Genomic DNA, 22,741 nt, shown 5'->3' with positions numbered 1-22,741 from the left:
TATAAAGACCTTGTTTCACTCTAGCTCGTTCGATATATGCTTCTTTTTTGACTAATCAGCAGAAAATTAACAGTTTGCTAAAAAGCGACGACACTCATTAATTTATTCTAATAAGCATAAAATAATAAAACTCTTGTGTTTTTTTTTTCCATTTAAAAAATTTTAGAGTATATACAATTTGTATTTTAAAATAAATTTATAATTTTTATATCTATTTAATCGTTATGTTTTAATACTGTCAAGTTACATTTATCTCAATATCAGATCCGTTATCACTGTCATCATATTCATCACTATCCCCACCATAACTATTGTTTTGTTGCATTTTTGATGCTAAACATACTGGTTCATAATTTTGGTCCATTGTAGGACGTGGCATATCTGATGAACATCGTACAGGTGATGAATTGGGTGACACCTCAGATAAATCAATTTTTGGTTTATCACAATCAGCATCACTTAAATCTGGATGAGGATTATTTTTATTTGGTAATGTTTGTTCTCTTGATCCACCACTTGCTAATAATTCACGTTCTTTTGAATTCCGCCATTTCATTCTTCTATTTTGAAACCATATTTTTACCTATAATAAAAAAATGATTAATATTACGAATAAATTGAATACATAATTGCTCAGTTATATGTAATTTTTCCAAGAATTGAGTAACAGTTGAGATTGAATGAAAAACATGAGTGGATTCGATTTATGCTGAACTTATAAGGCTTTCGCGAAAATATTTGCACGAACTGTTATTGAATAATTTAGGCAGGTAGGTTTATAGAAACAAGGGTAGAATTATCCGTAAGGAAAACCAGAAGTTCGTGCCGTGGAAGTTTTTAAACAACGAGATAGTTGTTATATAAGCACTAGTTAAAATTTATAAAATATGGCCGCGAGAGTAGGAATGATCTCTGGGTAGGGATGTTGAATGGTAAGTTAGTTAGTGCCGACACTCGCTCTGAGGCCAGAGGCCTATTGTGACTCCTTTTGTGTGTTTATGACCTTTTTCGCTGAATATTGCAGTTCATCAATTCTTTTGAGAAATCACAACTATTAACAAAATTAAATTTGTTGTGACGGCAGAAATTGAACCCATGCGTAGGGAATCGCACACGCTACTTTTGGTATACCGCGTGTGGAATTAAGTACGCTTTAACCAAATAAGTCGCTAAAATTGGCTGTATTATTTTATAACGAATAACTTTTTATTTTTAAAATTTCTTTGGTCTCTTATCTGCTATTAAACATGAGTTAATTTTTAGACCATTTTGAATGTTCTATCACCGCACAATGCCTTCAAAGCAGACTAACTTAAACTTAAGTTTTATCCAAAAAAGGTTTATTGGAAATAAGCAAAAATTCCAGCTGAAGGAATCGATTAAAATGGGGTAGCTTATAAAATAAGTTTTAGTGTTTTCAGAGAGATGCTTAGTAACTGAGATCATCTCTCTTCTAGCATCTAGTATATATATATATATATATATATATTTTTTTTTTTTGAAACGGATTTGAAGTCGTGAGTAAAAGCTATTAAAATATAATAAATTTTATAGACTAAATTAAAATACCGTAAAATCGCAATCCATTGAACATACTCTTTGATTATTATACACACACAACTACAAAACGTTCATCTGTTATTATAATTCTATCCTATACTAACTATATATGAAAGTAATAAGAGACGACTGAGTAAGAGAGAACTCTGATGATACAGTAGTAAGGCTGCTCGCATATAATAGGTATAATATATTTATTTAAGGATGATGACGATGATGAAGGATGCAGCAAAGAAGAAAATATAATAATAAATGATGTGTTTTGTTTGAGAAAGGGGATCAATGGTATGGGCGGTGACCATTGTAGCCAATAATAAAATGGTATATCCTACCACTGCTGCCAACTATTTACATTGATATAATAAACTTTTTACAAGTCAATAAACCCTTGTTATATTATATTAAAATTGAATTTATGATTATTTAATTAAATTATTAAGTCCAGAGCTAGAAACAATTGAAACATTGAAGGGGAGGGAAAAGTAACATTCAAAGGTCGTGATTGTGTAGTGTTCCGTGTAGAGGCTCTCCCTCTGTAAATTTAGCGCTCGTTCACTACTATCTGTAAGAAAACGATGATATCAATATAGGGAGGTCTAAATTCACAGAGAGAGCGTCTACTTTCAAAGTGGGGCCAAATGGAGTATTTTCTATCTACAAACAGCTATTTTCAAACAAAACTCATGAAGATTACCTGACTATCCTTCAATCCAAGTTTATCAGCTAATTTTTTTCGATCTGGTTTACTAATATATTTTTGTAATTGAAATCGTCGTTCTAAGCCTTTCCGCTGTAAATCACTAAATACTGCTCGCCGCATCATACCACGTCTTGGTTTTCCACGTGGACCATGTGCCCATGGAAATACAGCCGCTAATGGTTGTCCGCCAACATTACCAGCCCCAGCAACTGCAGCTGCTGCAGCCGCTTGATGTGCTGCATGCATTAAAGCTGCACCTGCAGCTGCGGCTTGTTGATGATGTTGTGAAGCAGCATGACCTATTAAAATTAGAAAAGTAAATATTGTAATTTTTATAGTAAAATTTTAACAGCTCAAACGAAATGAATACAGTCTGCTTGCTCTTTTAATTACTGAAAAGAGAGATAGTTTTTAATGCAGACACGGTTTGATATGCCGTCCTTTTTGCTTTGCGAGGGAGTGATTATTATTACTTTTTTTTAGTATCCTAATCCTAATATTGTATCAGTTCCTTAAGGAGTGATTATTGAAATTAAAAATCTAATTTTCAGATATTTTTTAATTTTATGGTGAAATTTTATCAAGTTAAATATAATTTCAAATATAAATTATAGACATGAATATAATTATTCCAAAATAAATTATTAAAATTTTATTTAAACAATCACCTATAGAATAACTTTGTTCTTCCTGGCTTTGGTTTGCGCAAAATAACGTCGATTATATGTATCTTTATAAATAATTACTTTTGCTAATTCAACTTCAATAGACAATTGAATTAAGTGTATCTTGGCCCATCCTTGCACTAGTAACTTTTTAACCTTTTCAAGGTAGAATTAATGTCGGTTTAAATGCAGTAGATTAAGTGCGTAACTGCATTAGCGCTATATTTCTAACCATAACAAACTTCGGTAAATAAATTTATATCTACAGTATCAAGGAACAAAAAAGAATTTTCTTCGGAAATAATTTTAAAATGAACGTTTAATAATATATAATAAATACCAGCTGAAAAATAAGGCGATGGACGACATTGTGCCATAAGTGAATGCAAATGAGCATGAAATGATGGTTGATGGGCAGGTCGACTTGGTACCGGTTTTGCTATATGATTCCCGGCTGCTACTGCATTCATATAACCGCCAGCAATATTTAAAAATTGTGATGACCCTGTTACCACTCCGCCATTACATAATTCTGTAACAAAAGCAAATCATTTTATTCAAAGTAATCTATATCAGAATTACAATGTGGTTCAAAAACATGTACACAGAAAAATGAAACGGTATTAATTTAGTAAGCACAAAAAAAATATATATATATACATAAGAAATACATTCGTCAGGATCTTAACAGATTGAAATTTGAGTATGAGGCATTGCAAATAAACGCTACCCCATCGGAATGACCGTCCTTATACATATAATTGTACCAAAAAAGGGATTTTCTTTGAGACAAAAAAAAGGCCACAGCAAGTTGATGACGTACATTTATTAAGATATGTTAGGTTAGATTATATTGGCTATCCACGAGAGACACACTTAAGCCATTACGGCCAATTAATTATAAACATTAAAAATTTCGAATGCGGTGATGTTAGAGGAATATAGAAATATAGATGATACTACGGAATAAAGAATATAGATAATGTCGTTTTATTATTCGCAATTAAATGCGAAGTAGCTGACGTCTTGTTTTAAAATCCGTAATGAACGCATTATAGGTTTAAAAATTGTCTAGGTTATATCAATCTCACTTATAAAAAATGAATTCTGCAAACGCTTCTAAATTACTGCTGCCTTTGATTTTCGATCAATTCAAATTATTATTTCATCTTTCTTACATATTTATTAATTTATATGTAATCGGTTAAACTTATTTTGGACGTTTGCAGTGCTGACATCTACATGCTTTTTAGATAATATAATATTATAAGACTACTTTGTGATGTTTATGATATCGACAATCACAATTTTCAAGAATAACCCAAATTAGTTTAAATAACCTAAATTAGTTTAAAAATTAAAAAATAATTTAAATATAAAGACTGTAGTAAAACTTCTTTAGTCCCATCTTTTGGTGTAAACATATGTTACAAATAGAAAAATTTTATTCAGTAATAAACAAAATTTTTTTTAAAAATTTACATGAGCTGGTTTCGAACGATCGTCTCCGTTATCGGAGTCCAGTGTTCTGCCACTAAGCTACTGGGTCTCTATGTAAATGCATAATATTTTAAATACTTATAGCATGACATTTGTTATGTTTCTTAACAAACTAGATTACACATTTTCGTAACATTCTGATCATACATTCTCCAGCTTACTCCTCAAGTCAAGCGTGCCTAAAGAAATTTTATCAAAAACTGACTTTGAGTGGCGAATTTTCTCGTTTCTTTTATAGCAATTTTCTTTACTTTTGTTTATAAATATTTATTTGATTTAGCGATTTTTTTTATAAACCACTTTGTGTTTATACAATATATTAACAATTATAAAGAATCAGTTCGAATAAAATCAACTTGAACTAAACCTTATTTGTGTGTATAACAAATGAGGATTATATTCGTCTGATACGTATATATTCATGTGTAAATAAGGATAGGGATTCCTTAGGGAAAATATTAATATAATGTTATTTCAGTATGTTATTTTTTTAATAAATATAATACATAAACTATTATATAATAAGCTGTAACAATTGTTATTTTTTAGTATTAAATTAACTTACCCTAAATATTTTTAATACCAATATATTATTTTTTGAGATTGTATATTTACAGTTTTATTTTTTTTGGGCTGGAACATTTAAAATATCAATTTATTGCGATAGATTTTTTTGTGAGGATTGTTTTGAAGTATGTTTTTATTTTGTATTAATAACATACATTGTATGTATAGTAGGTATTGTTTAGAAAATTCATAACGCGTATATATATGGGATAATCTAATTGAGCATTAAACGTTTTTTATTTGGAAAACAATCGACAACCATTATTATCAAACCATAACCACCTTTCTAAATATATGGTATGTCCTACAAGCGAATACACAAGCTCTATGAGTGTATACCTTGGCTAATTTTAAGCTGAAACACGTATTACACTTTCATAGTCATTAGTTGATATACCAAAAGATGTAGCAACATTTTCTTGAAAATATTTGACGCAGAATAATTAGGCCTACTTCCCTGAAAATATAGGCTTATGCATTACCGAAGGCCAATAAAAAAGGTGAGCCGGTGTTTTAAATTCGTTGTATAAACCCTAAAATACAATTTATGGGGTTTTGGAGATCTGATATATACAGGATGGATAATAGTTCGTTTTGAATAACTTAAACAAAAGTTGCTGAATTTGATGGTTTGATGGGAGACATAATGTGCTGACATCAGATTTGACTCAGTTCGTCGGGTTTCTTTAATGAAAATTTATATCCTAAACGACAAGAGATAGAATAACACTTTAAATTAGAAAGTTGATCGTCATAAAAAACTAAATCTTTTTTTCTTTTTTATCTAAACCTTTTTTCGAAAATCGTCTGTTTTGGAGGAAATGCGACTTAAAAATATATCATTATAGCATTTAATCGAAAGAAAACACTTTAACTATGGAAAACGGCTTTATCCAAAACTTGCCAAAGACAATAGAAGAGATTCGCCTGTGTCCATGACTTTGACCGACAATTATCGATAAACTTAAAGCGTATTTTTTTTCGATTAAATGCAAAGTTTTTGAAATAAATGTTTTAAACAAAAATTATTAGTTTTTTATGAAGATCAACTTTCTTATTTAAAGGGTTATTCTATCTCTTCCGTTTAGGATCTAAATTGGCAAGTAAAGAAATCCGAAGAACTGAGTCAAATCTGATGTCAGAGCATGATGTCCCATATGAAACTCAGCAACCTTTGTTTAAGTTATTTTTTGATTGGTTATCAGATACTAATACGTAACGTATAAACCAATTTTTCAAATTTAGGACAAAAGCCTATTGTGTCTGACTTAATTCAAAAACAAAATTGTTTACAAAATAACATTAACTTAGTTGACGCGGTGTTTGTTTTTGAATAAATATCATTTGCTTTAAAATAATTTATAAACTCATTCAAATACAAACATTACCTTTCAAATTTATTTGTTTTTTAACTATAAAAGTTTATAAATAATTTTCGTTTTAATAATAATAATAAATTTATGTGTAAATGAAGTTGCCTATACTTGTGTGTATACACATACGTATGATATACATGTGTATATAATTTTCGTTTCGGAAAGTAAGCGTCGGTGTATAATATAACATGAAGGGGCGTCGACTTGACATCATAAAGGCGTCTGAAACACACGCGGCACCACGCGTCGGGGTGTGAAATTTCAAGTGACGGTGTTTGTCAGAATAGACGCCCCTGGCGTACAGTATAACTTCTGATGTTTGTATTATCCATGTACCTACTATGTATATAGCTCTAAATAACGTATAACCACATACACATAGTGAGAAAACTCTATGAAGGTACCTATCCTATCCTCTTTTAACATTAAATATTTGTATGATGGCCTTAACTCATTAACCTTATAACAACATTACGTAATACGTTATACATATTATAACTTCCTTTTACTACTATATTGTATATATAGGGTGAGGCATTTAAGATGAAGACATCGTCATATTTTCGTTATTTGTAGGAATATCGATTTGAAATTTTGCAGTCTTATCAATTACGTATGTGTGACATATATGTTTGTGTAATGGGACAGAGTAAACAACACTTTCTATACGTGGTATTTCAACAATTAACTCAGTCAATTGTTTGTTTTCACTAGTTTTTATATCCATTTTATACCCATATACCAATTATAATGAAAAAATTCGCATTTTTAATTTTTTCATTATTTTGGTCTACACTCATAATTATTACAAGTTTATTAAAATATTTGAATCAAGCCGAAGTAAATAGAGGCATTTTTCCTTAAATCGAACGGCAACAGAACATTCTTGTTGTATGAAAATCAGTTTTTAATTAAACTTTACATTGCATTTCAAGTCGGCTTTTGTCTTTTTAAGGTAATTAAAAAGTTTTAAGTGGCAAATTTTGAACTCCGTTCCAATATATTTTCGATATTTTAGTGCCTCCTGTACAGCTAAAAATTTTTTCTTGAAAATAAAGTACTTACATCTTCAAAAACGCACTTAAAGGTGAGTCACCCTATATACGAAGTAGATACTTCAGTATGATTTCTTCTGCCTTTAAAATTTTAAATAATAAACATTTTTAACATTTGAAATGGAAAATTATTATTTTCGCACTCTAAAAAATGAACATCATATTTACAGGAGGTCTCAGAAGAAAATTTGATGAGCTTGGCGTGTTCGATTATCGAATATAGGGTATCCTAGATCGAATCGTAAAATAAACAGAATTTCTAACAAAAAAGCTCGTTTTCATTTTCCTTAGAGGAGTCACATTTGTCAAGTTACTGGCGTGAAAAATTTCATATTTTTGTGAACCTTATTGTAATCTCATCTAAAATCGAATTTCATTCTTCCTAGCTTCAAGTCATAGTTGGAAGCCTTATAAGATAGAACTTCGTTATTTATTTACACTTTTACTTCCAATTCTTAGCCCTTCAAAATATTCTCTTGGTATACTTGATTATTAATTTTTCATTACTCTGCATTCAAATTTACCAAAAAAGTACTTAATTACGATTTAGTGTCAAAAATTGATCTTGAATTGTTTTGGTTTTTATTAAATAATTTTTATCTGTAAAAACTAATCACTACTTCAAAAAATTTATATATGTAGGGAGTGCCAATAAACTAAGCTGTAACTACTAGACTAAAAAAAGAAAAAAACTTTATAAGATTGATCTAGACAAACAAACAAGGTCCATTAAAAGTTAACCATTGCTCATACTGATAAGAGGTATAAGTCAAAGTGTACTTTAAAATGAACAATTGTTTTTCATAACAAAGCCAACTGCCTTTTGTTAGAAACTTTTTTTTGAATTCTTTTTACAGATGAAGTTTCAAGTTCTAACGGTGTACTGATGGAATGGTGGAGGCTTTACGGTGTAGAAGAACCTGCGTCACTCCTTCCAAAATCACTACAACTATACCCTGTTTATAGTTAGTTCAGGATTGATAATGGACGCTGAAAACATATGTTTTAATTACGTACAAATGTGAGAAGAACCAGTACAAAGAGGGTAAATGATATGTTGTGCAATTTAATAAGATGATTGATACTTCTCGGCCAAAAACAGCCCGGCAGCTGTAACTTGCAGGAAATGATATCTTGTCGTTCCTTTTTGACATGTTATAAAACATTTAAGAGATTTATTATGTTAAAGACTTTATTACCACCATCAAATATCATCGAACGCATCTCAGAAGTAGAATCCTCCTTAAGAGCAAATAGTTTAATTATTGTAAGTTTGCATACAACGTACATAATATGTGTGTAATCCATAAATGTGTGTAACTGTATTTATCTATGTCTATGTACACATAATGAGAAAATGTTGTATGTGTTTGTGGTAAATAGATTTGTTAAACCGCAATTTACCCTCAACAATTTGTAATATTATAGTCACTATTACACTTTAGATATTAGTGATGAGGGAATAGGGAATAAAGGGAATATTTATCGAAATATGTATATGCATAGACAAACATCTCTTAACTATAAACTATATTAGTGTACAATAGGGGGTCGGCAACTTGATTAAACTCAAGAAATACTGTTTACTGATGAAAGACTGTGGGTCCTGCCAATTATATACTTCTTGAAAATCTATCCATAAAGACCTGTTTTATTTGTTAGGCGGTGTGAATCTATTGGAGACTCTTTTTCGGAATTGGGGTCTCTTTATAAAAATTTATCTACATCGGCTGTATGGCTAATTCTGCCTATGACTTGACTGCGTATGCAATGCAGGGATAAATTTGATTGATGTATATTTTTTACATATAAATATTATTATTTAGTATATATTTAAGCGATAATTAACGAATCCTTCGTGAATGGTACACACAGTGTATTTAAAAATTGCAAAGGAACTTTTTGAATTTAAATTCGATGTAGAATTGCTAGTGTTCTTCAGTCTTTAGATATCTGCACACTCTGTATAAATATGTTTATAGTGTATAAAATTTATACTGAAATGAAATAGTTATACGTATGTATAAGCTACGCTTTCATAGGTAGATATTTATAAAATATTTAGTTAGTGTATAGGTTTCATTAGTTGGTGAGTTCATAAATTATAAATGAAATTGTTCTATTACGTTATATAATTTTTTTGTAGATAGTTATTTTATTATGTCACAATATAACGTTTGGTTTGTCTTTTTTTTTTTTTTTTGCCAAAATTATATTTGCATAATTCTCAGCTTATTAGACTAACAAAATCTTCATCACTAAAAATATCTAGCACTCACGTGATGAGTTTAATTTATTCTTACGAGCCTGTTATCGTGAAGGACTTTCCTAGAAAACAAGGAAATTAAGTCTGGCATTTAAGGTAGCTGCGGACTTACTTGGATCAAAATTTCAATGATTTGTATAGTCATGACACTCTAGTTGGAAAATCGAAAATTTTCAAAAAATGTTTTTTCTATCGAAAAATGTCAAATTTGATCATTTTTGGCTTATTTATACTTAGTCCAGTCATAAAGGACCTCTATGTATACATTTAGACTTACTTGGATCAAAATTTCAATAATTTGTATAGTCATGACACTCTAGTTGGAAAATCGAAAATTTTCAAAAAATGTTTTTTCTATCGAAAAATGTCAAATTTGATCATTTTTGGCTTATTTATACTTAGTCCAGTCATAAAGGACCTCTATGTATACATTTAGACTTACTTGGATCAAAATTTCAATGATTTGTATAGTCATGACACTCTAGTTGGAAATATGAGTTAATTGTGGAAATGATCACTCAGTCGATATGAAGGGTTCATTCATGGTGAGTAGTTCAATGCGAATTTCTTTAATTTTTTTTTATAAACATATATCTTTATAAATTATAGCGCTTAGCTTATTCTGATGTATGAGCTATATTATTGTTACAAACGTCCTTACTTTATAAACAGTATATATATCAAAGTTTTCAAAGAATTCACTCAGTGGTGTATTCTATCGAACCTACGGGGGTAGAACATCTAATCTACAGATTGTTCAAGTAGTTAATAAATATCAAGGATGTTCTATACACATTTTTGATTCGCGTGAAATCTTTGTAATGCTCTTAAATATCCATTGGTAAAAATAAAATTTATAAAGAAAAGAGATTTTCCAGATAAGAATGGTTAGAGTTACAATTGAATTTCAAACACTGCGATTATACCCTTAACTGTATCGATTTGTAAGTTGGATATGTTATAGGGATTCATATTCTACCTGCGCTGGGAACTTTTATTCATATTTTCCCAATTTTCGTTGTTCACATCCAGGTGCAGTAAAATAAGAAGAACCTGGATGTTAACAATGTTAATTAGGAAAATATAGTGTCACGTCAATAAAAAAATAATTTCATGCCAATCCAAAATGTGTATAGGACAGTCTTAAGCTCTGGATGAGAAATCAATAAAACATTTATGCAAAATTTTGGATAAAAAACATAAAAATCTAATTTTACCACAAATAGAATCACGAAGATTTGCTTTTTACTTTTAGCTAGTGATAAATTTATAGCGAACTTCTTGTTTGTTCTCTATCTTCAATAGTTCTATATGCATTTGAAATAATGTAGTATAATAAACATGTATATTATTATATCTATCTATTCTGCATACAGAGAATTGAGTTGATGAGAATTCTGCAAGAGGCATCGCATATCATAATAATTGTGCACGTTTTAACAAATGTTATGATGTGCAAATTCGTGAATAATTTTCATATACAAACTAAATTTATATTCAACATTCGTTCACATCACTACATATTAAAATGATATTTAGTTGTTGGTTATAATATAGCTCTCTAACCCAACAAACCAGTCAGTTAGTCAGTTGGTCGTTTTCGAAGTATCAGTACCATCTATATTTGTCTATTGTTCATATTCGTATATACGTTATATACACGGTCTGTTTGAGTTATGTTGATTGTAACCAAAGTACGTAACTTATTGGTTGGCGATCTAACCTAACATTGGCCATATTTAATTAAAAGTCCTTGGCAGGGGTAGGAATAAGAACCAGATTTTTTACGGAGACATTTTCCTATGTTTTAGAAATATTTTAGGCATGTTCTACCGATCGAAAGTAAGAATAAGAGCTTGGAAAATTAGTAAATTAATTTTTCGTTTTATTACCCTCGCAATTTACTAACAAACTGCCCACTCCCCCCTCTTCTTAGATAATACTGAAATATGTTTTCCCTCTCTGAAGTAGAGGCGATAAAATGAGGTACCAGACTCTGCCATTATCTTACAGTTTATTATGACTTCTCGCATAAAGTTTGGGCATAAATATGACAATTTCTTGGCATGTTCAATCGCTCTATAGTTAGAGAGTGATTAACCTCAGGCAGTTAATTCAAGGAAATCGCTACAACTTCATTGAAGAATCCTTTTAGTTTCATTTAAAAAAATTTAGTGATTAAGAAAAAAATCATTTTATCGTAAAAAGCGTGGGGTTAGATTTTCATAATTGTAAACATTTTATTGACACTTAGTAGTAAAAGTAAATTATAAAATATCTTAAAAAGCAGTCTTTTTTACGATAAAACGATGTTTTTCTTAATCACTCAATTTTTTTAAAACTTGTAGAAATTATTATATACTGCTTAGTTCAGCAAGCTACAAAATAGGATAATCGATCAAATTATATTAATTGTAATTCAATTCAATCCGACATTTGGAGTGAGTGCAAATCACGTTCAAATATTTCGTTACATAGATCCCAACTTATAAAAGCGTGGTTTTTTTTTGTCCTTAGCGCTCAGGTACCTTTCAAACTAATCTGAATACTACGATAAAAGTGTAAATAGCTATTTTCCATTTCTCTGATTTGAAAGTCGATGTTCGGACTTTTATAGTAACGTAAATATTATATACACTACCCTACGCTATTCCTCGGTGTTTGTGTGCCTATGTCTACGATTTGCCTATGCGTCTGTTTGTTGATATAATGACTGTGTGTGAATATAATATTATATTGTTTATTCAGTTTAAATATACAGAATTATACTACTCGAAATGTATCTTTATGGTCAGCAATTCAATTTCATTTTTTTATGTATTATCTTTCATATTTTAACCATGTTACAAGAAGTTTATTTGTTCAATCAAAAATATTAAAATAAATGTACTTATTAGCGCTCCACTTGTGGATTATATTAAATCAGATTTCTTTTTGCCGAGGTACCAAAAATGTTTCTGGCCAAAAACTGCTTCGTGTTAGGGGGGTTGTACAATTTTAGATATTTATAAAAAAAGCTACAAAATTCTTTAATGGAAAATGTAGGACTTGCCTACAATTTTATAAACAGTCAAAAGAGATTGTGAAAATGCATTTTGGAAGCCTTAAAAGCATACACAGGTTTATTTACAATTTTTAAATTTTACTTCGGCACCTTGGAAAATTATAACTCTGCTATAAAAGGATTTAATATGAAAATCTGATTTTATGATGAACAGATCAGGTAATAGTTTTCGAGACATAAAAGATGTAGTCGGTCGGTCTATACTTCACCATCCATCCTTCGTTAACATTAAAAAAATTTAGGTAGGAAAAGATGTAATAATTGCAAATTTTTCAAGGCCAAGACCAACATAGTATCATTTTGACAAGATCAATCCCAAGACTCTATCCATATGAATCAAAATCAAGACCAAGACTTGCAAGACTAAGACCTAGCTCTGCAACATCAAGACTTATTTGCAAAAAACCAAGGCTCATAAGAATACTTTTATCAAACTTATTGTTGGAAATAATTAATGACATAGAAAATTTTTCAATGTGCTAAAATCAATTGTGTAGATAATTGATTAATTTTCGTATGATTATTAAAAGACTCAATCGAAACTTCAAAACATCGTTCATGCAAAAGATCAAAAGCAAGACTTTATATATATCATTTAATCATGGAGTTAAAGATTACAAGGAAAAATGTTCTCTTATCATTATTTATATAATTATTTAAATTATAGCTACTTACGTTCGGAGCTAGATCGGAGTTCGAAGCTGTTAATAAAGACCAAAGGATTTATCTTCTACAAAATGTTTTGGTTTTTAGAGGATGAGGTGTACGAGTGGTGTTAGATATTCGGTATACAAATTTTTAAGGGTAAAAAAATTAAAAAATATACACATACTGAACCGACATCATTTAATAAACGAGGTATATATTTCTCAACACCCACATTTATCTCATATTTTCACCGGAAAAAAGGAAAAAAATAAAATATCTGCTGGAAAATAAAACAGTCGAAGAAGGCAAATATATACCTAATAATCATAAAAACGTGGAAATCATCACCAATAATATGTTTTGTGTGTTATGCTGCCAGGAGGATGAGAAGTAGGTTCAGTTGGATCGTTTAACGTTATTATTACCATTCAAATAATCATAGCATATGATATAGGTTGTTGACAAAGTTATTTCGTTCCTATTCAATAGTTCGATTCAAAAACGAAATAAACGAATATAGAATCTATAATAAATTCCATATAGGAAGCTGTGAACTCTTTATCCCCGATTTTGGTCTGCATCCCTATTTCCTGTACTAGATCAGTTTTAAAATATATTGGTACTAAAAGGTATGGAATTTAATTGGGTATACTGAATATAATAACAAAGGTCATGTCAAACTCGCTGAAGCAGCCAATCTTACTGGAAAGCCTATCAAATAGTGAAACACGCTAATGAGTACATTTACTTGGGACAGATAATATTAACCAAGAACAGTCAGACGCAAGAAACTCAGAGAAGAATTACGTCAGCTTGGAAAATATACTGGTCTATGATATATGATTTAGCAACACTGACTGCTGGCTGTTCATTTGACTAGGATTTTAAACCAACCTGTATATTCAAAGTTGATAATCCAATCCCTACACAAATATACATTTATTTTAAAAGAGATTTTTCTGGCAACATGTTACTTTTCGTTTACACTTGGATATATCTACAGTGTAATTCATTAATAAAAAAATGAGCTGCTGTTGAATATGTTTAATTTGGTCTTTAAGGAAATAATAAAAAAAGAGCGAGGAAACTACAAATCTTTTATGTTACTACTCTTTACTCCAGGCAATGGTTGCAATGTAAAAACCTTGTATCCTTAAAAAAAAATCGGAAAAGTTAAGGTATTTCATTATTCTAAACATTTTTTAAATTATTTTGTAAACTTATCTTTTATCCTGTAATTATTGATTAAGTTTTTATACTTTTACCAACACAAATGAGTAGTACTTACCAATTTTATAATTTTGGTGATACTCCCAGTCTTTAACTAATTCAAAAGTTTTCATCTCAGCATTCTGAACGTCTAGACCTGACAGAGTATCACGATTATTGCAGGAGCTGCCACAGTGGCGAGGAGGAAGAGAAGATGTCTCATCTTCTCTGTCACTGTCCAGCTCTTGTCATGAGGAGATGGACTTACTTGAGCAAGCCTTTCTTTGACGACCTCTTCGACCTAAAGTCCGTTGATGTCAAAGCACTTCTGCTGTTCTTAAACAGCTCCAAATGGTTCATGGAGTAATGGCCGGGGATGGACCAACCCTTTTCGGTATAACAACGGACCATATGGTCTAAGTGTGCCCACGGACAGTCACTCTTACCTCCTAAAGGAGCTTGAATTTATTACATTTTTTCTTTTAAAATCGAATCATCCAGTACACTCCAACATTGAACCGTCATCTATAGTAAACATATATAAATGTTGAACGTGTTCAACCCAATATTCTATATATGTATTCGTAATGATTTTCAAACCATTTTCATCTTTATATCAATTTTATATAAAGTATTGTATTATTTATACCAATTTTCCCGCTAAGTGTCGTAACAGATGACGCCACATATACAGTTGTATATATATATATATTTTATCCCCTTAAAGTTTCATAATAATAACAATAATAATAATAATAATAACATTTTGAACAAAGATAGACAAGAGAATGAGAGAAAGAGACACGTGTAGATTGTATTGATAGCAAGTTTTGTGTTGTTGATTGTATAAGTTGAGGCTAATATAATATAATTAAACTTTTGTATTTATATGTAGGTATAATTATATAGAATAAGTTAGAATTAGGACACGAGACTGCTTTTAAATCATCAATCTAATTACTCAAACTAGAGACTAATGATTATAAACTCTCTAATTTCTGATTAAGAAATTTAATTTTGTCTTGTTTCGTAATTGTGATTCTGTTGCTGCTCATGGAGTATGTGAATATTATTTTTCACAAATTTAAGGCTTTCATATACATATAGACTGTGTAAAGTTAAAATGTTAAATTTTTTAAATATAGGTCTGAAGAAACACAACTGTTTACTCTTGCAATTGCACGTACGGTCTTTTTTTGCATTTTGAAAAGCATTTGACAATTTGTGGAGTTACCTCACACTATGTTGCCATATCTTAAGAATGGCTCAATGGAACCATGGTATATATTTATTAAATATTGCTTTGGTAAAAAAGTTCCTAGCGACCAAAGTAATTAGATATTAGAAGTAATCTTAGATATAACATGATTTACATGGCATTTAAAATCAAGATTCTTATCTAGAAAAATGCCCAGCAATTTGACTGTGTCATCCAATTCAATTCTTCCAAATTCATTTAAATTTAAAGAAGCATATCTCTCACCGATATTGTTTATTTTAATTGCTTGCGTCTTTGTTAAATTAAGTGACAGATCATTATCACTAGTCCAGCATTGAATTTGCTTAAGCGATGTGTTGATACATTCCTCTATATAATAACATAAAAGAATAACTACCTTTTGATTGACCTATCAACGAACAGCCAAAAACTTCTCGGTTTAGCTCCATGTAAATTTGCATGTGGGATTTGCATTTCTAAGAAGTACAAACTGAAATTTTTTTCGCCGCATTCTTTAAATAAATACACTGTATATACAGGGTTAATATATATAACTGGTCCATGGAGGCGGAGTTTACAAACATAAGGGCTTACCCTTATACAAAAATTTTTAAATAGTAGGATATTTTTGAATCATTCAAAATTGTAATTGACCATTTAGATAAATTTTAACCTTTATAATTCGTTTTAACATGAAATATTTATTGCTTTATTGCTTTATTGCTTTACAATGAGACAGATAATATATTTGAAAAATATAGTTTTATGTTCCCGGAGCCAGGCATATGATAAATGAAATTACATCAAACAGGTAGTGTTGTAAATGTGTTTTTTTGTTGGGCATAAGCAAATGTTATTTTCTTTTAATCGCTTTTCATTAAATATTAATTTTTGAGGAAAAAGAACATTTTTCCGGGAAAAATATTTTACTTGTTGGAATTCTTCAAATACAAAAAAGTTATTATTACAGACAATTTAGTCCTACACGGTTGAATTTTTTTGTATCGTTTAATAAAAATATATAAATTAAAATAGTAAGTTGACAAATTTTTTTGTGACTGTTAGACGTCGGATATCTAAGAGCTTGTATATCAATATTTTCTTAATCATTTCCGATATAAATGCAAGCGTGTAACATGCCTGATTGCCTGTTTGAATAAAAGTAGTTAGCTTTTTTAAAACGCATACATATATGTATATTTATAAGCCATGGCTCCAGGATTAATTGTTATTATTTTTTATTTATTACAAAAATCTCCTACTATTGGATATTTGTATATCCAATGAAAATATTAAATTAAATTAAGGCGGTCAACTTAAAATACTCAATGTACTCTATATGTTGGCTGACCCTGTATTTAGTGATATTTCTTCATACAATATCGTTCTGTTTTATTAATATTAGAGACAATTGTTTCTTATATTATAATTTCGTAAAAGTTATCGCACAAGTTATTTTGATTGGAAAATGTTGAAACAATATTATAAGTTCTTTTATTATTGTTAAAAATTATACGATTATTGTGTTTTAAATTATTAATTATAAGGCCCGCGGTGTAACCCGTGATTAAAATAGTTTTTGAGAGTTTTTATCGTTACTGTGTAAATTAATCAATCTTTTTTCTAGAGAAAATGCGCTAAAAATCTATTTCACCATTTTTAGAAAATCCCTTAAAGCGTTCCTGTATACTATTCAATAGTAACCGTACATTATTCCGGGATACAAATAAGCCTTTGCCGATTTCTGAGCCCTAAACTACCACTACCTATGCAAAAAATCATGCCGATTCTTTGCTATATGAAAAATTTAAACAAATTTATCCCACGGGAACCATATATTTTACCGGGGTAAAAAGTAGCGTGTGTGCTATTCCAGACTATAATCTATCGATTATATATCAGGTTATTGATTTTGTTTGTAAATGAATTTGTATCATTCATGAGTTTATCTAATTCGAGTTTGCCGGTCATATCAGAGGAAATATGTAAAATAGCAAAGTTTACTTATTCATTTTACCTATGCTGTAAGGCCTTACTCAATTGCTTCTCACGTGATTGTATCACGTAATATGCTTTCTTAGCAATGGCTTTGAGAACGTAATAGAATTCGAAGTCGAAATATTCAAAGAGCTTTTGAAAACATTTAAATACAATAAATTTTATATATTGCCATTTATTTTTGTAATCCCAAAGTATTGAATACCTTTTTTAACTGCAAGAGCTAAACAAAACGTAATATTTTATACCATTATCAGTTTTTTTAATGGTGGAAGAGCAAGAAAGTACTGTTTAGATATGTTATATATTATGGTTTAAATTATCACCGACGCTTTCACGATTTCATACAAATAATACTTAAAAGAAGGATAACATTTCTGTCGCGTTTTTTAAGAGATCTATTTATCTATAAAATATAGAATTGTGAGTTGAATTAGTCTACCAAGGGCTCGGTACATGTATGTACCCTTATGACTATATAAAGAAGATGTGCCCTTGGGACTATAGCAACTTTTCTTATTCCGCTGTATATGGGTGTGAAAATTGAAAATTGGTAAATTTAAAGGATTTTCGAAAAATAAAATGAATACCTAAAACATATCCAAATTTCAAAGCGATAGAGTTAAAAGAAATTTATAATCGTAGTGCTGGAAGTTCAATGAAGTAACTTTAACCGTTCTTATCTGGAAAACTTCTTTTCTTTATAAATTTCTTTTCCATCAATTATTATTTAAGAGGGCTCCGATAAAAACTATCAAGGTTTACGCCAATCTAATTATAAGAATGTTTAGTACATAACAGCTTTAAAGTTAATTTCAATACTTCTATATTGATTATTTACTTCTATTATTGTAAATACCACTTTAAAACTTTAATTTTAAAGAAATTATGTTTAATTAACAAATAAATTTTGCTATTACTTTTTTTTAAACTTTTATTTTTGTTTTCGTTTACAAATTCTTCTTAGTAATTATTATAATTAATGTCAAATGAATTAAGCGTTCGATAAAAGCTCAATAGATTTCAAGATAAAATTTTCTTGTTAATAAAAATGATGGCTATACAAAAAAATTTTTCTTTAGCAATCTGTTGAATTCATTAGATTTTTCTGGTGTTAAATCTAATTATTTGTAACGAGCACCCATGTCTATGTCTAAAACACCTATCCTTCACCAGACACCAGAAATTTTTTTTCCTACATATTACATCCAAAATATAAAATCATATCAAAGTAACTTTTCAGCAAGTTACTTAACTATTTTCGACTAAAATTATCCTGTCAAATGAATGATGCGTGCAGATAATTTCGTCGAACACTTCGAAAAGAAGATTCAATTCGTCTAAAACTGGTAAACATAATTCTTAATTTCAAAGTGATCCTATATTTTCTATAAAATGATCATAATTATACGGTATAAACAAAAATTTAATGCGACGCGTCGGAAAATGATAAGATTGAGAAATAAAACACCTTTATAAAAAAATACCATTATATAAATAAAATAAATTTTACCTGTGCCAAGATTTCTGACCTAAGTAAAATTCGTCTTGCTCCAAGTATATTTCTGTTAAGCTTTTAAAATGAAAAAAATATTCTTGATTCAAGAAGCAATTTCTTGCGCCAAAAAATACTTTTTTTCTGTGTAGGTAGATAGTATTTTTTGCCTCAAGGCATGTTGTTTGAATTGAATTTTCTTTCAGCAAGAAAAAATTTATTTAAATCGAGATATAATTTCTTCGTGTAAAAAATTTGTTCTCACTTTAACCTTATTTTTTTTTAGTCGACACTAGTGGCTCAATTGGTTACTGCATAACCAATTAATTCCGTATACGGTATGCCTAAGGTAGCGGGTTCGATTCCCGCCGTCACAATAAAAATTAATTAAATTAATAGTTGTGATGGCTTGGTGTAGTGCATTGTATATGCATGGGGAAGGTGTACTAAGGCTCTGAAAATAATTGAGGAGCTGATAAATTAAATTATCAGCGGGAAAGGTAGTAAAATACATAATATATAGTATCACAATAGGCTCCATGGGCTAAGTGTATCCCTCGTGAACAGCCAATATAACCTAACCTAACGTATGTAAGGTTAGTTCTAGTAAAAATTTCATAGTAAGCTATTTGCTAGTCATATAGGTACTATAAGTATAGTATATGTGTAGCTTTGATCACCCGTAGCTCGAAAACTACTCGTTAAAAAGTTTTCTGGCCATGACAGTTTTTTTGTTCAAAACAATCTGAATAACATTTTGGGGGCGATTTGAAAAAATTTCACAGAAAGCCATTTTCCTACTCATAATTTTTCTTTAAAAATTCTTGTGACCGTTAGAGCTTTTGATCAGAATGATCCACTGAACATTTTAGGCTGGGTTAGAAAAAGTTTCACAGAAAGCCATTTTCCTATCTAATATTGCGGGGTCACGCAGCTTTGATAAGCCGTAACTCGAATACTACTTGTAAATAATTTTTGTAACCATGAGAGCTTTTAATTAAAATGATCCAAAGAACATTTCAGGGTAGGTTAGAAAAAGTTTCACAGAAATCCATTTCCGATTGCGGGGTCTTTTGAATGGAATATGAATATAATACTTACCACTTCCAATATTTTTAGTTGGATGATCTGATCCTAAGATCGCACTTACACTAAATTTTAATATCGGTTTATTATTATTAACAATTGGTGTTGTTGAATCTCTTTGTAATAAAACTTTATCATGATTACCACTCTCATTATTACTATTATATTGATCATGATCATTGATTATAGATTGTCGATTATTATTTAAATGTTTTAAACAATCTTTAAAAAACCCATTACACTCCAATGAACCACAATTTGAACAAACTAACGAACTATTATTACTATTATTAATTGCCCGTGTCTCTAATAATCGTTGTTTTAAACCGATTATATGCTGTTGTGTTGTGGTAATTGTATTTGTTGGTGATGATTGAATGTTTGTTGGTGATGATACATCATCTTGATAACGTATCGATGATGCTGGTGATAATCGTTGATTTTCGTCATCAATTGGTGATAAATCATCTGGTGTTGCATCACGATTATTCTCTGATAATTCTTGTTCATCATCACTTGTATTATTATTGTTATTGACTTGATGATGTTTTGTTGTCACTGATAAATTTGGTGATATTCGTGATAATAAATTTTCAACAGCAAATGCCGACATTGATACAGATTGTTGTGTTTTTAACATTATTTGATTATCAACAAAGATTTGTGTCATTTGTTTTGGATACATTTCATTTTTTTTTTTCACTAAAAAAATAACACTTTCTCTTTAATCGTAACACTCAAGTCACATTTAAATTACCCACCACACGAACACAGTGACAACTAGTGTTAACTTTTTGAACCTTTGATGTATATCAAACAGTGGTTACATTAATACTGAATTGCATTATATTATTTTATCGTTCATATCTCTCAGTATGTTTTGTGGTGCGCTGCTTACACAACTCATTTTATTCTAGGTATTTGTTAAAGAAGGATAGTATGATTTAAAGGATCAATTATCCTTGTATTTTCTCTCTTTATCTATTAAAAGATGCATTTTGTGTGTTTGATGATTGAATTATATACATTATTTTAATACCTATATTTTTATAGAAGCTGTATCTTTTGAATATATAGTTTTTTTTTTTTTTTTTAAATATGAGGTTTGTGAATTCTTTTTTTAACTGAGAGAGATACTCTATAATTGTCCTTTTTTTATTTGACGAGTGGGTAGTTTTATTTTTAATTATGTATAAAGGGGTAGTTTTAATTTAAAGAGTATATATAAAGAGAGTCAGTCAGGTACCCTATCCTATACCTCACTCATTCTTCTCTTTTAATTATTTTTGATGAGAAATTATATAAAGTGATTATTCTCTTTATAATTCTTTAAGAGGTGGATTTCATTTGAGCATTAACAAATTATAGGCGTTAAAGTATTTTTTTACATTAATAAATAAAGTAATTTTCTCTCGTGAAATATAATTGGTTTTCTTCATTCATTTTTATATGATTGTGAGTAATTTTATGCAATATTGTGAATTGGACAATTCATTCAGTGCCTTAAAGATATTCATTTGAAAATGACCTTTGATAACAACATTAATCTGTTCGTAAATCGTTCAAGTTATATATATATTTTTTAAATGATTCACCTTTACAAAATGATCCCGAAAAATAATTAGCACCCCCCGCCCCGTTGAAATTGAATCGGAAAAATAGTATATCGTTTAATATTTTCACGTCTATCGCGAGGGAAGATTTGCTTCAACAGTTTAAAATTTACAGGTGATTAAATTTATAACCTAATGATTTAAATTTTTATAGCCTAATAAATTGGACCAGTTGAAATCGAATGGGAAAAATAGTATATCTTTTAATATTTTCACCTCTATCGCGAGGGAAGATTTGCTTCAACAGTTTAAAATTTACAGGTGATTAAATTTATAACCTAATGATTTAAATTTTTATAGCCTAATAAATTGGACCAGTTGAAATCGAATGGGAAAAATAGTATATCTTTTAATATTTTCACCTCTATCGCGAGGGAAGATTTGCTTCAACAGTTTAAAATTTACAGGTGATTAAATTTATAACCTAATGATTTAAATTTTTATAGCCTAATAAATTGGACCAGTTGAAATCGAATAGAAAAAATAGTATATCTTTTAATATTTTCACCTCTATCGCGAGGGGAGATTTACTTAAACTTAACAGTAAATAATAATATTCCAAATTATTTTTTACCATCTTAAAGTATATTTAAAAAAAAAAACCTTAAGTATGTGCGCCGGAGCAATTTTGAATAAAAGGCTGCATTTTTACGGTAAAAAAAACATACATAATTGAAGGGATCCTTGGTTTACAGGATTTTTAAGATCGCACATTTATCT

The 22,741-nt window shown here is 29.6% G+C and overlaps 1 protein-coding gene across 1 annotated transcript; it reads right to left on the bottom strand.

Moving 5' to 3' along the window:
* Positions 1–238: 238 nt before the first annotated feature.
* On the bottom strand, positions 239–21,093 carry LOC123297751 (homeobox protein goosecoid). Its single transcript, XM_044879513.1, has 4 exons — positions 20,424–21,093; positions 3,266–3,457; positions 2,255–2,559; positions 239–583 (listed from the first exon to the last, which is right to left on the bottom strand). The coding sequence occupies exons 1-4, from the start codon at positions 21,091–21,093 to the stop codon at positions 239–241; spliced, it is 1,512 nt and encodes a 503-aa protein (XP_044735448.1).
* Between the last annotated feature and the right edge of the window lie 1,648 nt (positions 21,094–22,741).

Source organism: Chrysoperla carnea, chromosome 4, assembly GCF_905475395.1.
Source record: "Chrysoperla carnea chromosome 4, inChrCarn1.1, whole genome shotgun sequence".
NCBI lineage: Eukaryota > Metazoa > Arthropoda > Insecta > Neuroptera > Chrysopidae > Chrysoperla > Chrysoperla carnea.
Note: the sequence above shows the minus strand (reverse complement) of the source record. Positions and strands in the feature narration are given on the sequence as shown.

Excerpts from the sequence above, each read along its gene's own strand:
- LOC123297751 (XM_044879513.1), bottom strand. The coding sequence starts at position 21,093 with ATGTATCCAAAACAAATGACACAAATCTTTGTTGATAATCAAATAATG. Across the intron at positions 3,458-20,423 it reads AACTAAAAATATTGGAAGTG|AATTATGTAATGGCGGAGTG; the intron begins GTAAGTATTATA and ends CTTTTGTTACAG. Across the intron at positions 2,560-3,265 it reads ATCGCCTTATTTTTCAGCTG|GTCATGCTGCTTCACAACAT; the intron begins GTATTTATTATA and ends TAATTTTAATAG.